The sequence below is a fragment of the Aegilops tauschii genome, chromosome 5, assembly GCF_002575655.3.
Source record: "Aegilops tauschii subsp. strangulata cultivar AL8/78 chromosome 5, Aet v6.0, whole genome shotgun sequence".
NCBI classification, from domain to species: Eukaryota; Viridiplantae; Streptophyta; class Magnoliopsida; order Poales; family Poaceae; genus Aegilops; species Aegilops tauschii.
This window is the reverse complement of record NC_053039.3, coordinates 385,183,296-385,200,594: the sequence shown is the minus strand read 5'-3', so window position 1 is coordinate 385,200,594 and position 17,299 is coordinate 385,183,296. Positions and strand designations below refer to the sequence as shown.

Below are 17,299 nucleotides of genomic sequence, written 5' to 3'. Positions count from 1 at the left end.
CCTGGCCTTCTGCGCCCTTGACCGCTCGGCTGGCCCGGCATTAATCGCCGGCGCCGATTCGCACGCCGCCGCCTGGCCTTCTGTGCCGGCTGGCCCGGCATTGATCACCGGCACCCACCCCGCCCACCACGCCTATAAAAAGCGCCTCGCCCCGCCGTGGCTCTCACACCGCCCCTCGCCTTCGCTCTCCTTCTCCCCCTGCCGCCGGCATCGCCCCTCTTGCGCCCTACCTCTCCCTCTCGCCGGCGATGGCCCGCTCCACCTTGACCCTCGAGGAGGCGGAGGAGCTCGCCCACTTCGTCATCCCCGCCGCTCCCGACGTGCGCCTCCCGGCGAGGTGGCGCCTGAGCGTCGACGGCGTGCCGGTGGCGCCGGTGCCCGAGGTCGGCACCCACCTCTTCGCCCGCGCCGTCGGCCTGTACAGGGCGCGCCTCTCGCCGGAGGAACTCGCCGACCCCCAGTACGCCCCCAACAACCCCGGCTGCGCGGACCGCCTCGCCGACGACCACCTGCGCCGCCTCCACGCGTACGCCGGCCCGCGCCCGCCGACGAAACACAACCGCGCGCGGCGGCATCAGCTCTGGGACGGGCGCACCTTCGAGGAGGTCGTCGAGCCGTACCGCGTGCAGGCGGCCGCCGGCGCCGTGCCCGCTCCGCCGGCGTCGCGCCGTACCGCGTGCAGGCGGCCGCCGGCGCCGCGCTGGCCCCTCGACGGTGACCGCGGCGTTGACCGCCTCGGCAGCGGCGACCGTCGCACACGCGCGCGGGACGGCGCCGGGTCGTCCAGCTGCGCCCCTCCGCCAGAGCCGGCGCCGCAACCTGAGCCGGCGTTGCTGGCCGAGTACAGGCGGCTGGCGGCGGAGGCCGGCGACCCGGAGGACATGCCGGGCTACCTGACGTCGATCCGGGAGTCGGAGAACGCGCCGATGCCGCCACCCCTCGTGCAGGAGTACATGCAGCTCGCCCCGGTTGCCGTCCACCCAGAGGACCCGCCGGACTTCCCCGGCTACCACGCCGCTGTGGCCGACTCGATGGCTGCGTTGGTGGTGGACCTGGACGATAGCAGCAGCGACAACGGCGACGACAGCGACGGGCTCTACGACGAGATGGACTTTGGCGGCGTCGAGGACGAGTAGTTTAGTTTAGGTTATTTTCGAAATAACGTTTAGTAATGTTTAATTATTTTCCTAATGTTGTTTAGTTTAGTCAAGTTTAATTTCTAGTATTATGTAAAATATTTATGAAAACTATGATGAAATATCGAGTGTGTTTGCGTGGTTTTAAATTATTGTTTGCAAATTGAATTTTCGAATTAATACTATTATGTTTGCAAAAAAAGTTTGAAAATTAGGATAGAAAATAAAAAATAAAAAAAGAGGACAGCTAAATAATATTAGCAAAATAGAATGAAAATAAATTTTAAAAACAGAAATGAGTTAAACTTAGAAATAAAAAAATTCTAAAAATTAGGAAAGGAAATAAAAAACGAAACAAAGGTGGACAATAAATAATAGTATCAAAAACAATGAAATTGTTCTCTTAAAAAAATGAAACAAAATAAATAAAAATGAAGCATTAAAATATTAAATAATATTAGGAAAATAGATAGAATGAAAATAAACTCATTTTCGAACGGGGCCTTTGCTCCTACCCGAACGGTGTCCGGAGAACGAGGTCAATTTTTTGACATCTTCAGAATGGCCAGAATGGGCTTCAGGCTCGGGGTCTCGGGGTCGGGGTGTCGGGTCGGGGTGCCGTCTCGGGGTCGGGGTGTCGGGTCGGGGTCGAGGTGCCGTGTCGGTGTCGGGGTCGGGGTCTCGGGGTCGGGGTGTCGGGTCGGGGTGCCGGGTCGGGGTGTCGGGTCGGGGTGCCGTCTCGGGGTCGGGGTGTCGGGTCGGGGTGCCGGGTCGGGGTCGGGGTGTCGGGGTCGGGGTTGGGGTCGGGGTGTCGGGGTCGGGGTCTAGGGGTCAGGGTGTCGTGTAGGGGTGCCGGGTCGGGGTCGGGGTGCCGTGTCGGGTCGGGGTTTTTTCCTCTTTTTTCCTTTTCTTCTTCTTACTTTTCTTCCTCTTCTTCTTTTTTCTTCTCCTCCTCCTCTTCTTCTTCTTCCTTTCCTTTTTCCTCTTCTTCTTCTCCTCCTCTCCTCTTTTTTCTTCTTCTTCTTCCTCTTCTTCTTTTTTCTTCTCCTCCTCCTCTTCTTCTTCTTCCTTTCCTTTTTCCTCTTCTTATTCTCCTCCTCTCCTCTTTTTTCTTCTTCTTCTTCTTTCCTCAAACTAAACTAAACCTAAAACTAAACCTAAAACTAAAACTAAACCTAAAACTACAACTAAAACTAAATCTAAACTAAAACTAAAACTAAAAAGGAAAAAAACAGAAAAAAAAACAGAAAAAGGGGGGCTCGCCTGGGGGGTGGAGGAGGCCGGTGAAGGAGGGGGGCGGGGCGGTGGAGGAGGCGGCCTGGGGCGGGGGGGCGACGGGGCGGTGGGGGCGACGGGGCCCGGGGCAGCGGGGGCGACGGGGCAGTGGGGCGCGGGGCGGCGGGGGGCCGGGGCGGGGGGGCGACGGGGCGGCGGCGGCGGCGGGGTGGGAGGAGAGAAACGGCGAGGGAGAGAAGAAGTGAGTAACGGGCGGGGGGTACGGGCCATTAGGTAGTGAGCTCTTTGCCGTCCGCTTTTTTGCCTCTTTGCCGTCTGCTAGTGGACGGCAAAGAGGTGGCCGTTAAGTTTTTCCCAAACGGGCGGGGGGTGGGGGCCACCTCACTCTTTGCCGTCCGCCAGCGGACGGCAAAGATTCTTTGCCGTCTGCTGGCGGACGGCAAAGAGCTGGCAGATGGCAAAGAGCTTCTTTGCCGTCTGCCCTTTCTTTGCCGTCTGCTTTTGGGTAGCTGATGGCAAAGAGCTTCTTTGCCGTCAGCTAGCAGACGGCAAAGAGCTGGCAGATGGCAAATTAGCTGATTCCAGTAGTGTGATGTTTATCTTTTATGCATCTTATCTTGCTTTGATTGACGGTAGCATTATAAGATGATCTCTCACTAAATTTCAAGATAAAAGTGTTCTCCCTGAGTATGCACCGTTGCCAAAGTTCGTCGTGCCCAGACACCACGTGATGATCGGGTGTGATAAGCTCTACGTCCATCTACAACGGGTGCAAGCCAGTTTTGCACACGCAGAATACTCAGGTTAAACTTGACGAGCCTGGCATATGCAGATATGGCCTCGGAACACTGAGACCGAAAGGTCGAGCGTGAATCATATAGTAGATATGATCAACATAGTGATGTTCACCATTGAAAGCTACTCCATTTCACGTGATGATCGGTTATGGTTTAGTTCATATGGATCACGTGATCACTTAGAGGATTAGAGGGATGTCTATCTAAGTGGGAGTTCTTAAGTAATAGGATTAATTGAACTTAAATTTATCATGAACTTAGTCCTGATAGTATTTTGCAAATTATGTTGTAGATCAATAGCTCGCGTTGTTGCTTCCCTGTGTTTATTTTTGATATCTTCCTAGAGAAAAATTATGTTGAAAGATGTTAGTAGCAAAGATGCGGATTGGATCCGTGATCTGAGGATTATCCTCATTGCTGCACAGAAGAATTATGTCCTTGATGCACCGCTAGGTGACAGACCTATTACAGGAGCAGATGCAGACGTTATGAACGTTTGGCTAGCTCAATATGATGACTACTTGATAGTTTAGTGCACCATGCTTAACGGCTTAGAATCGGGACTTCAAAGACGTTTTGAACGTCATGGACCATATGAGATGTTCCAGGAGTTGAAGTTAATATTTCAAGAAAATACCCGAGTTGAGAGATATGAAGTTTCCAACAAGTTCTATAGCTAAAAGATGGAGGAGAATAGCTCAAGCAGTGAGCACGTGCTCAGATTGTCTGGGTACTACAATCGCTTGAATCAAGTGGGAGTTAATCTTCCAGATAAAATAGTGATTGACAGAATTCTCTAGTCACCATCACCAAGTTAGTAGAACTTCGTGATGAACTATAGTATGCAAGGGATGACGAAAGTAATTCCCGAGCTCTTCGTGATGCTGAAATCGACGAAGGTAGAAATCGAGAAAAACATCAAGTGTTGATGGTTGACGAGACCACTAGTTTCAAGAAAAGGGCAAAGGGAAGAAGGGGAACTTCAAGAAGAACGGCAAGCAAGTTTCTGCTCAAGTGAAGAAGCCTAAGTCTGGTCCTAAGCCTGAGACTAAGTGCTTCTACTGCAAAGGGACTGGTCACTGGAAGCGGAACTACCCCAACTATTTGGTGGATAAGAAGGATGGCAAAGTGAACAAAGGTATATTGGATATACATGTTATTGATGTGTACTTTACTAGTGTTTATAGCAACCCCTCGATATTTGATACTGGTTCAGTTCCTAAGAGTAGTAACTCGAAACGGGAGTTGCAGAATAAACAGAGACTAGTACAAGGCGAGGTGACGATGTGTGTTGGAAGTAGTTCCAAGATTGATATGATCATTATCGCACACTCCCTATACTTTCGGGATTAGTGTTGAAACTAAATAACTGTTATTTGGTGGTTGCGTTGAGCATGAATATGATTTGATCATGTTTTTTGCAATACGGTTATTCATTTAAATTAGAGAATAATTGTTGTTCTGTTTACATGAATAGAACCTTCTATGGTCATACACCCAATAAAATGGTTTGTTGGATCTCGACCGTAGTGATACACATATTCATAATAATGAAGCCAAAAGATGCAAAGTTAATAATGATAGTGCAACTTATTTGTGGCACTGCCGTTTAGGTCATATTGGTGTAAAGCGCATGAAGAAACTCCATACTGATGGGATTTTGGAATCACTTGATTATGAATCACTTGATGCTTGCGAACCGTGCCTCATGGGCAAGATGACTAAAACGCCGTTCTCCGGAACTATGGAGAGAGCAACAGATTTGTTGGAAATCATACATACAGATGTATGTGGTCCGATGAATATTGAGGCTCGTAGCAGGTATCATTATTTTCCGACCTTCACAGATGATTTGAGCAGATATGGGTATATCTACTTAATGAAACAGAAGTCTGAAACATTTGAAAAGTTCATATAATTTCAGAGTGAAGCGGAAAATCATCGTAACAAAAAAATAAAGTTTCTACGATCTGATCGTGGAGAAGAGTATTTGAGTTACGAGTTTGGCCTTTAGTTAAAACAATGTGAAATAGTTTCACTACTCACGCCACCTGGAACACCACGGTGTAATGGTGTGTCCGAACATCGTAACCGTACTTTATTAGATATGGTGCAGTATATGATGTCTCTTACCGATCTACCACTATTGTTTTGGGGTTATGCATTAGAGACAGTTGCATTCACGTTAAATAGGGTATCATCTAAATCCGTTGAGACGACATCTTATGAACTGTGGTTTGGCAAGAAACCAAAGTTGTCGTTTCTTAAAGTTTGGGGTTGCGATGCTTATGTGAAAAGGTTTCATCCTGATAAGCTCAAACCCAAATCGGAGAAATGTGTCTTCATAGGATACCCAAAGGAGACAGTTGGGTATACCTTCTATCACAGATCCGAAGGCAAGACATTCGTTGCTAAGAATGGATCCTTTCTAGAGAAGGAGTTTCTCTCGAAAGAAGTGAGTGGGAGGAAAGTAGAACTTGATGAGGTAACTGTACCTCATCGCTTATTGGAAAGTAGTTCATCACAGAAACCGGTTCCTGTGACACCTACACCAATTAGTGAGGAAGTTAATGATGATGATCATGAAACTTCAGATCAAGTTGTTACTGAACCTCGTAGGTCAACCAGATTAAGATCCGCACCGGAGTGGTACGGTAATCCTGTTCTGGAGGTTATGTTACTAGGCCATGACGAACCTACGAACTATGAAGAAGCGATGGTGAGCCCAGATTCCGCAAAATGGCTTGAGGCCATGAAATCTGAGATGGGATCCATGTATGAGAACAAAGTATGGACTTTGATTGACTTGCCCAATGATCGGCGAGCCATAAAAAATAAATGGATCTTCAAGAGGAAGACGGACGCTGATAGTAGTGTTACTATCTAAAAGCTAGACTTGTCGGAAAAAGGTTTTTGACAAAGTTCAAAGTGTTGAATACGATGAGATTTTCTCACTCGCAGCGATGCTTAAGTCTGTCCGAATCATGTTAGCAATTGCCGCATTTTATGAAATCTGGCAAATGGATAAACAAAACTGCATTCCTTAATGGATTCATTATAGAAGAGTTGTATATGATGCAACCAGAAGGTTTTGTCAATCCTAAAGGTGCTAACAAAATATGCAAACTCCAGCGATCCATCTATGGACTAGTGCAAGCATCTCGGAGTTGGAATATACGCTTTGATAAGTTGATCAAAGCATATAGTTTTATACAGACTTGCGGTGAAGCATGTATTTACAAGAAAGTGAGTGGGAGCACTACAGCATTTCTGATAAGTATATGTGAATGACATATTGTTGATCGAAAATAATGTAGAATTATTCTACAAAGCATAAAGGAGTGTTTGAAAGGAGTTTTTTAAAGAAAGACCTCGGTGAAGCTGCTTACATATTGAGCATCAAGATCTATAGAGATAGATCAAGACGCTTGATAAGTTTTTTCAATGAGTACATACCTTAACAAGATTTTGAAGTAGTTCAAAATGGAACAGTCAAAGAAAGAGTTTCTTGCCTGTGTTACAAGGTGTGAAATTGAGTAAGACTCAAAGCCCGACCACGACAGAAGATAGAAAAAGAATGAAAGTCATTCCCTATGCCTCGGCCATAGGTTCTATAAAGTATGCCATGCTGTGTACCAGATCTATTGTATACCCTACACTGATTTTGGCAAGGGAGTACAATAGTGATCTAGGAGTAGATCACTGGACAGCGGTCAAAATTATCCTTACTGGAATAAGGATATGTTTCTCGATTATGGAAGTGACAAAAGGTTCGTCGTAAAGGGTTACGTCGATGCAAGTTTTGACACTAATCTAGATGACTCTAAGTCTCGGTCTAGATACATATTGAAAGAGGGAGCAATTAGCTAGAGTAGCTCCGTGCAGAGCATTGTAGACATAGAAATTTGCAAAATACTTACGGATCTGAATGTGACAGACCCGTTGACTAAAATTATCTCACAAGCAAAACATGATCACACCTTAGTACTCTTTGGGTGTTAATCACATAAGCGATGTGAACTAGATTACTGATTCTAGTAAACCCTGTGGGTGCTGGTCACATGACGATGTGAACTATGGGTGTTAATCACATGGTGATGTGAACTATTGATGTTAAATCACATGGCGATGTGAACTAGATTATTGACTATAGTGCAAGTGGGAGACTAAAGGAAATATGCCCTAGAGGCAATAATAAAGTTATTATTTATTTCCTTATATCATGATAAATGTTTATTATTCATTTTAGAATTGTATTAACCGGAAACATAATACTTGTGTGAATACATAGACAAACAGAGTGTCACTAGTATGCCTCTACTTGACTAGCTCGTTGATCAAAGATGGTTATGTTTCCTAGCCATAGACATGAGTTGTCATTTGATTAACGGGATCACATCATTAGGAGAATGATGTGATTGACTTGACCCATTCCGTTAGCTTAGCACTCGATCATTTAGTATGTTGCTATTGCTTTCTTCATGACTTATACATGTTCCTATGACTATGAGATTATGCAACTCCCGTTTACCGGAGGAACACTTTGTGTGCTACCAAACGTCACAACGTAACTGGGTGATTATAAAGGTGCTCTACAGGTGCTTCCAAAGGTACTTGTTGGGTTGGCGTATTTTGAGATTAGGATTTGTCACTCCGATTGTCGGAGAGGTATCTCTGGGCCCACTCAGTAATGCACATCACTATAAGCGTTGCAAGCATTGTAACTAATGAGTTAGTTGCGGGATGATGTATTACGGAACAAGTAAAGAGACTTGCCGGTAACGAGATTGAACTAGGTATTAAGATACCGACGATCGAATCTCGGGCAAGTAACATACCGATGACAAAGGGAACAACGTATGTTGTTATGCGGTCTGACCGATAAAGATCTTCGTAGAATATGTGGGAGCCAATATGAGCATCCAGGTTCCGCTATTGGTTATTGACCGGAGACGTGTCTCGGTCATGTCTACATAGTTCTCGAACCCGTAGGGTCCGCACGCTTAAAGTTAGATGACGGTTATATTATGAGTTTATGTGTTTTTGTGTACCGAAGGAGTTCGGAGTCCCGGATGAGATCAGGTACTTGACGAGGAGTCTCGAAATGGTCGAGACGTAAAGATCGATATATTGGACGACTATATTCGGACATCGGAAAGGTTCCGAGTGATTCGGATATTTTTCGAAGTACCGGAGAGTTACGGGAATTCGTATTGGGCCTTAATGGGCCATACGGGATAGGAGAGAAAGGCCCCAAAGGGTGGCCGCACCCCTGCCCATGGACTAGTCCGAATTGGACTAGGGAGGGGGGCGCCCCCTTCCTTCTTTCTCCTTCTCCCTTCCCTTTTCCTACTCCAACAAGGAAAGGAGGAGTCCTACTCCCGGTGGGAGTAGGACTCCCCCCTTGGCGCGCCCTCCTCCTAGGCCGGCCGCCTCCCCCCTTGCTCCTTTATATACGGGGGCAGGGGGCACCCCATAGACACAACAATTGATCATTGATCTCTTAGCCGTGTGCGGTGCCCCCCTCCACCATATTACACCTCGATAATATTGTAGCGGTGCTTAGGCGAAGCCCTGCATTGGTAGAACATCATCATCGTCACCACGCCGTCGTGCTGACGAAACTCTCCCTCAACACTCGGCTGGATCGGAGTTCGAGGGACGTCATCGAGCTGAACGTGTGCTGAACTCGGAGGTGCCGTGCGTTCGGTACTTGATCGGTCGAATCGTGAAGACGTATGACTACATCAACCGCGTTGTGTTAACGCTTTCGCTTTCGGTCTACGAGGGTACATGGACAACACTCTCCCCTCTCGTTGCTATGCATCACCATGATCTTACGTGTGCGTAGGAATTTTTTTGAAATTACTACGTTCCCCAACATATGGATCTGCTCCCATCTTCCTACGAGAACGCCATCCATAGAACTCACGCATCTTGCGCATTTCAGAGTATCCACTTTCACTTGTCTATGAACTGCATAAGCAACCAAGTAGTCCATTACCGCGGACGTGGCTATTCGAATAGTTTGATAACCCTGCAGGGGTGTACTTCTTCAGACACGCTCTTTACACGACATGTACTCGAACGATGTTTACACGACATGTACTCGGCAACCTTCAAGCAGAAGCCCAACGAGGGTGTCAGCCATGACCTGACTAACCACATAAGTCTCTAGTCCAGGTTTATCGCCTATTCAAGTTCCATCCGCAGGGAGTCCGGCCGAGGTTTCCACTACTGCCCCGAACGATGTGTGCAGGGTTCACACACCTCCAATTCATCCCCCGTGAATCAGACCTGACTCAACCCTAAGAAGTAGCAGGCATGACAAACAAGAATGAATGAGTAGCCACATCAGGGCTCAAACAACTCCTACTCATGCTAGTGGGTTTCATCTATTTACTGTGGCAACGACAGGTCATGCAGAGGAAAGGGGTTCAACTACCGCATCATGTAATAGATGAATCGTTGTTTTCCTAATGCAGTAAAAGAGAGCAGGAGCGAGAGAGTGGGATTGTATCGGAATGAACAAGGGTTTTTTTGCTTGCCTGGCACTTCTGAAGATAGTATAGTTCTTCATCGGTGTCATCGATCTCATCGTCGGAACCACGTCTACTGAGAGGGGACAAATACCAGCAACAGAGAAGGAACACAATCAATGCAATGCAACAATATGATGCATGATCATGACATGGGAATATGCTGTGGTTTGAGCTAATGCAACTAGCAACAATTTAAATGAAGTTGGTTTGAATCCAAGATTCAAATTCAAACTCCATATGTGGATATGCAAATGCCATTTATTTGATTTGTCCTAAACAGAAGCCATAAGTTGTTCTAACATGCATGGAAATGGTACAGATGGGTAGATTGGATTTTTCTGATCATTTTCATATATAAATCTTTTCAATCTGAGTTATAGATTATTTTCTATGAATTTTAGAAGTTTTGCTCATTTTTTGAAATAAATAAATCATTTCTGATTTACTTAAAATACCAGAAAATATTTACTACGTCAGCATGACGTCTGTGTGATGCCAGCAGGTCAATGGGCCTGTCCAGGTGAAACCTGACCAGTGGGACCCATATGTCAGTGAGTAAGCTAATTAACATAGTTAATTAGCCTTAAGTTAAACCTAACTAAAATGTTGGTGGGGCCGGGGCCCACATGTCAGTGTCTTGGTTGGTTAACTAAAATTAGTTTAGCAACTAAACTAATTTGGCATGGCCCCGGGCCCACCTGTCATTGACCCAAGGGCTCAATAGCACTAACTGGACGGCGTTCTCGCCGGAGTTAGGCCGCCGGCGAGGTGCCGCGGTGGCAGGGTGCTTCGGAAAAGCTCCACAGGGCACCATTCAATGCGCGGTTTGCTCCTACGTGTTCCTGGGAGCGAGGCGCATCGGCTGGTGGTGGTGGTGGTCGGAGCTGCGGTGGTCGTATCTCGCCGGAAAGGAGCTCACGGCGGTGGCCGGAGTTCGGACCTCGGCGAAGACGGCGTTGTGGAGCGCGAGCGAGCAAAGTGAACCGCTGGGCAGCCTCCTGGGGTCACCAGGAGCTCGGTGTGGTGCACGGGCGCGACCTGTTCGTGCTCAGGCCATGGCGGCGACAAGGGCGGGCGGCGGTGAGCTTCGGTCACTGCGGGGAAAGATGCTACGGCATGGGGGCGAGCAAAAGGAGAGAGGGGAAACGCAATGGAGCTCACAGCGAGGACGATGAGGTGGCCAGCGAGCTCGGGGGCGTCCTCGTTGCTGCGAATCGAGCAGCGGCGATCGCCGGCCGTGGCGATGAAGACAGTGGTGATGGCGTGGCATCGGGGCACCTGGCGTCGCGTGCGTCGGCGTAGAACTTCACGGATCTGAGACGGAGCTCGTGGGCTATCTGGCTGGGCGTGGGGATGCTGGTGGCCGCGGTGGCAGCGGACGGCGGCGACGGTCATGCTCGGTGGCTCCATTGCGTCGATGCCCAGTGTCGTCCGGCGGCGACGGTCGCGCATGAGAGAAACAGAGGCGGGGAGAGCGCGAGAGAGAGTGAGAGGGGTCCAGGGGTGTGTGTCGACGTCCAGGGTGTCGAGGCACAGGCAGGCTGCCTGGAGGTGGCCGCGCGCGTCGGGCGCGTGCCCCTGTCCTCCTGGCGCGAGGAAAGGGAGTTGTAAAATCCTGGAAATAATTGTGGGCACTATTTGAATTTCCAATAGCCCTCATTTAGTTTCAGAATTATTTGAGCATTTAAAAATAGTTATAGCATTTAAATGCCCAAATTCAAATACTTTATGATTTAATTCAAAAATCCAAGATGACCTAGAAAAATGTAAACCATTTTTGGCAGAGGTTTGCATCCAACCCAAAAATGATGAATTTTTGTGAAGGGCATTTTGGGTTCATTGAAACAATTTTCAGTTGAACCTGGTATTTTCTGGGGGGGTGCTGGGTTTGCAGATCCCCATTTCAAGTTTAAGAAAAATTTAAACATGATGCATGGATGCTGATGCAACTAATTACAAACAATTCTGGGGCTGTGACATAAAAGGTCGGTGGCCAGGAGCTAGGCAACGGCAGAGATCTTAGAGTATACGCTAAGTCTTCGGGGGAGGCAGCCTTCATCGCGACTCCTACAGACGGCCTCCGGAGTCCACCTTGATCACGAACGAGGGCGTGTCGGCCCATCCCGAGGTGAGTGGGCCGACTAGGTTAGTACCCCCTAATTCAGGACACCGTCAACCATGTCGACTCCCACCAGCGGCAAATGGAAGTGGCCGAGAAGAGGAAAACTGCAGCGGCGGGCTTGGTCACCGGCCGAGTCACGAGGGAGGCGACACGATGTCCCAACATGTTTCTTTTTCTTCTGACATGCAGCTAATAGTGGCCTCAGGGTTGATAGAAGCTGGGTGTGGCAAACTAGAGATTATGACGAGAAAGCCATACAACAGGAGAATTTTTTTATTTTTTGTTACAGATGTCTTTTGATAAGTTTAGACCTTGTCGTGAGGTTTGTAATGAAATAACTTTCCTTTCTGCGGGAGCAAATCTTTACATCTCCGACTTGCGTGTGTGGAAGGTGTGTTAGTTTGTCTATGAAGCCCCTACGTGGTGTTGTCAGTATTTCTTTTCTTGTTTAGGTTTTCTTTGGTTTGCAAGATTTTTGTAGGAATTTTATATGATAGGATTTTTAAAGAAAGAAATTCTTTGTAGCTCTTTGATGTAGGAATAGATTTCTATTTCTATGTAAGATCGGTATCAATCGTTGAGAGTTTAAAGGAAAAAATATTAACATAGACTCAATGAAAAAATCCTATGCATCAAATGACACGTCGTCCATTATAGGAATCTTCTCCCAGTTTATGATTGGCGAGTAGGGAGAGCAATGAGGCCATCTGCCGTTCGATGTCTCTGACCTATGGGCCAACGCACAGGTTGTTGCGTGCTTGCCGAAGCATCTGAATATTGTGTTTCTCTGGTACGTGGGTCTACACGATCTTTTGATGGTGACGGCATTGAAGCTAGGCACGACACGTCAGGCACAACTGGCCCCACCACTACTCTACTCAGTTCTTTTCTTCATCACTTGCGTTGCGTAGTCTTCTCTAGAGAGTTCACTTGCCTTGAAAAAAGACTTCCTCTGTTTCATCCTCTCAAAATGGAGGAATTCTCTCAAAATGGTACCTAGGGCCCCACTGCACTGTCTCTATGCCTCACGTAGACACGTCGCCGGCGCATCGTCCTCTCTAGCGCTGCATCTTTGCTGCGATGTTCAGGGTGCCCCCGCTCTGCCCTGCACCGGCGCGCGTTCTCTGGCCATCAGTTGTGCTCCAGCCGGCTGCACCATCAGCAGCCCCACACCAAACGCATGATCAAGGTCCTATCCCTGCTTACCTGGTCCAATTATACTCATCTGCCTTCATCTCCATCAATCAGTACTAGTTGTTGTAGGATGGATATTGCCTCTAATTGTCTATTTGAGTGACACTTTCAGTCATTTGATAAACATTAATTCTTCAAAAATCATGTACGATAGAAAAGGCATATTTCCTTTAAAATATGTGTCTCAAATGGTACAATGAAGATGACTATCACTGACACATAATGCAAAAGGATCAATATGTAAAGTCTAAACTAACAATCAACACTGAATAAACATTGATTGGACGGGCGCAGTGGAGCGCGCCGCTCCACCTAGTTTGATTCGAACTCAAACAAACAGGACGATATTCATTTAAACTAGAATAATTTTTACATACACCGGACAAACTAAAAACCTAACCCTATACTTGACGGTGACTTCGTAGGCCATGTCGGGCTGGCCGGTGGCTCCTCCATAATCGTCGCCGGAGCCGTTGTCGGAGTCATCGTCGTTGGGCCTCGGGCGGCGGAAGGGCGCGGCGTCGCGGCAGGGCTTCCCGGCAGCAGACTGACGCTCGCGGATGATCCTCTCTGCTTCCTCCTGCGTAGTGCGACTGCGGCCACCGACGACGTGGGTGGCGGGAGAGGAGCGACGTGGGTGGTGGGAGAGGGCGGAGGAGGTGGCGCTGGCGGCGATCTAGCTGAGTGACCACTCTTTGCCATACTTGGTCATCTCCCCGTCGAGGCGGCGGACACGGTGCTTGCTCGTTTTGGCCGTCGTCATGAAGTGGTCCAAGGCCCAGGCGTACGCCGGATCCGGATCTACCGTGATGTCTGGTGGTGGGACGTCGGAGTCCGCGAACTTCGACCGGCGCGCCGGGTTGTGCTTGTCCCGCCGACGCCTATCCCTGTCGGCATACTTCGCCACCGTTAGGACACTCCGGGAGGACGAGCTGCTATTGTCGCCTAGGTACCGGCAAATGCGACCACGCGCCTTCACGGCGATCGCATGGGGCAGTGTGATGGCGAACGCCGCTCCTCCTTGATGTCACGGGGCGACGGAGAGCGCCACTCGTCCTTCACGCGCCGAGGCGGCAGAGAGAGCCACTCCACCTTGACACGTCGGGGCGGTGACAAGAGGGGCTCCCCCTTGACGCGGCGTCGGGTTTAAATGTCGCGGTTGCGTCGGGAAGAGCGTGGAGGGGACACGGGCTCCCGCTTCACGCGGAGGAGCATCTCCGGTGGTGCTGTCGGGCGTTGACGTGGAGGACGGAGCATGACCTCCATCTGCTCATGTACTCCTCGTTTGTCACGGTGTAGACCGCGCCCTGCATCGCCGGTTTTTGCTGCGGTGGCTAGTCCTCCTCGTCGCTGGAGGAGATGATGATCTCCTCCTTCGCAGAGGAGCCGAACACCGATGAGGACGACAGCCCCGGAGTTCCTGGGCGGCGTCGCCACGAACCTCTGGAGCCCGCTCCGGAGCCACCTCTTGCCGACGCCGATGCCCACGACTTGCCCATCGCCTGAGTTGTGGACGAAGAGGAGAGGTGAGGACAAGGACGTGCTGAGCAATGCGGTGAGTGCGATGTGAACGGCGTCAGAGCACGACTTATAAAACCTCGGCCAGACCATGCGAACGGACGGTTAGCCGCTGCAATGCGGCGCAACGGTCGGAGTTGGTTCCTCGAGAAGGTACGTCTGCATTGAAGCGATGGCTCCCGAGAGATCGCGTCTGTCAGCGACGCCACCCCCCCCCCCCCCCCACCACCACACCCGGTCACATCATGTGGCATTAATGTCGGCTGCTGCATGCTCTGGGCCGACATTGTTGCGGCGCGGGAAGCAACGTGTGCATCGAAAGGAAAAGCATGGGAGAGGCGAGTAGGGTTGTTTGATGGGGCAGGGTGGCCAGACATGGATGTGGCAACGGTCCGATAAGACACATGATCGTGTTGGATGATAAGACACGCCCGAACCGCACCGTCCGGACTTATGCGGCCATTTGAGGTCGGTGTTGGAGCTGCCCATAAAACACCAAATTCGAGTACTTATCTTGAATTAAATATATGTGGCAGACAAGAAAAGTCATGATAGTGAAAAGATGTTGATTTATTACCCATCACCGAGCAGCTACATTTTCTAGTGCAATCCGACCGACGATGATACCGAGATTGCGGTGAAGCCTCGTCACGGTGGAGCGGAGGTCCTCTGCTCGATTTGGATGGGTAGGCCACGCAGCGGCGACGGCATGGGGTCCCTCACGAAGGTGTTCTCCTTGCAGCATAGCTTCCATCTGAAGTGCCTCACAAGGTGGTGCATCGTCACCAGCGTCTCGATCCGAGAGAACTCTATGCCGGGGCATATCCTCGGGCCGCCCCCGAAGGCGACGAAGGAGCACGGCGCCGCCGCCGACGCGGCCTGGTTCTCGAACCGGGACGGGTCGAACTTGGCCGGCTCGTGGAAGATGCTCGCGTCCATGTGCGTCACGTTCGCCGTCCAGAACACCTGAAAGCTTTCAGGTCAGGTAATTTCTCCGCCTCCGACGACTGTGGTAGCTAAGCAGCAACTGACCTGCCATCCTTTTGGGATTAGGTAGCCGTCGAACTCGACGTCCTCCAGCGCTCTTCTGAAGTTGCCGAAGATCGGAGGGACGATGCGAAGGATCTCCTGCGCGACTCGCCATGTGAACTTCATCTTCGTCAGATCTTCCCAGGTGAGAGCCTCTCCCTCGGCTTTGTTCATGGCGATCTCTTCATGCTCTGTTTCACCAAACACACGTCATGGCCATGGAATACACGGACGCACCTGCACATTGAGTAATTGATTCACTGGCCACTTGCCTTGGACCATGGCAGCGAGCGTGGCATCATCGTTGGCGAGGTGGCGGACCATGAACGTCATGAGGATGGACGACGTGTCGTGGCCGGCGATGAGGGCGACCATGGCGTTGTCCACGATCTCCTCGTCGCTCAGCAGCCGCTCGCCATGGCTGTCCGTCAGGCCGAGCAGGCAGGTTATGAGGTCGTTGCTCCGGGGCGCCTTGCCGTGCTCCGGCTGGCGCCGGCCGGCCTTCTTCTCCCGCGTGATCCCCGCCAGCACCCGACGGGCTCTGCCGCTGGCCTTGAGGCTCCGGCTGAACGCCGTGAACGGCAGGTTCGCCGGGATAGCCCACATGCCCTTCATCATGTGCGCGAAGTCGCCGGCCAGCGCGTCCCGCACAGCGCCCCTCTGCAGGCCGAAGAGCAGCGCGGAGATGATGTCGAACGTCAGCCGCTTCATCAGCGGCAGCACCGTCACCGTCCCGCGGCCGGCCCAGTTCTCCTCGACATGGCGCCGCACCTCGGCGTCGATCCTGCCCACGTACATCTTGAGCATGTCCGGCCTGAGGAACTCGAGCAGAGCGCCGCGGACGCGCCGGTGGTCGGCGCCGTGGAGGTCCAGGATGCTGTTCTCGCCGAGTATCCGCTGCACGGACCGTGGCTGCCGTGTCGAAAGCGCGCTGCTGAAGAACAGGAACTTGTTCGCCGCTGGTCCGGCCAGGAGCACCGTCGGCGTGCCGAACAGCGACAGCTTCGACACGGGCCCGTACCTATCGATCCGGTCTTGTACCCACCGGCTGCCGCCGTCGCCTCCACGCATGGCCTGAAGGAGGCCGAAGCTCTGGCCGATCACCGGCAGGCCCAGGGAGCCCGGGGGCAGGTTGTCCGGCCATGTGTTTCTTGGCCCTGATGAGGAGGTGGATGGCAATGGACGAGGCGGCAACAACGAGTGCGACGACTATGGCCAAATGATCCATTGGGATTGGAGAGTGATGGCTGTCAAGACGATGACGATACTACTACTTGAAGCAGAGGATCCCGGTTAGATAACAGGGGATCCGTAATCATTAGTACTCCCTCCGTTTCTAAATATAAGTTTTTTTTTAGAGATTTCAACAAATGACTACATACGGAGCAAAATGAATGAATCTACACCCTAAGATATGTCTACATACATCCGTATGTTGTAGTCCATTTAAAACGTCTAAAAACCTTATATTTAAAAATGAAGAGAGTACTAATAAGCAAATAATCATTAACATCGGGGGAGTAATAGAGATCTCTTAGTAATAAGCAATTAAGATCACGCGCCCGATATTTCAAAAGAAGAAAGAAGAATCTTGCATTGCACACGAGCTTTAAAGTGTTGAGATGCCCCCTCGGTACAAGACAAAAGGAATACTACTATTGATTTAAGTTCTTTTTTGAGCTGTTGATTTAGTTGTAGGATGACAATTTTTGCATTGACGATTTT

At 50.0% G+C, this 17,299-nt stretch overlaps 1 protein-coding gene across 1 annotated transcript; it reads right to left on the bottom strand.

The window, feature by feature from the left end:
• Positions 1–15,033: 15,033 nt before the first annotated feature.
• Positions 15,034–16,910, bottom strand: LOC109750990 (cytochrome P450 716B1). Its single transcript, XM_020309906.4, has 3 exons — positions 15,847–16,910; positions 15,578–15,765; positions 15,034–15,511 (listed from the first exon to the last, which is right to left on the bottom strand). The coding sequence occupies exons 1-3, from the start codon at positions 16,643–16,645 to the stop codon at positions 15,194–15,196; spliced, it is 1,305 nt and encodes a 434-aa protein (XP_020165495.2). The 5' UTR covers positions 16,646–16,910; the 3' UTR covers positions 15,034–15,193.
• Between the last annotated feature and the right edge of the window lie 389 nt (positions 16,911–17,299).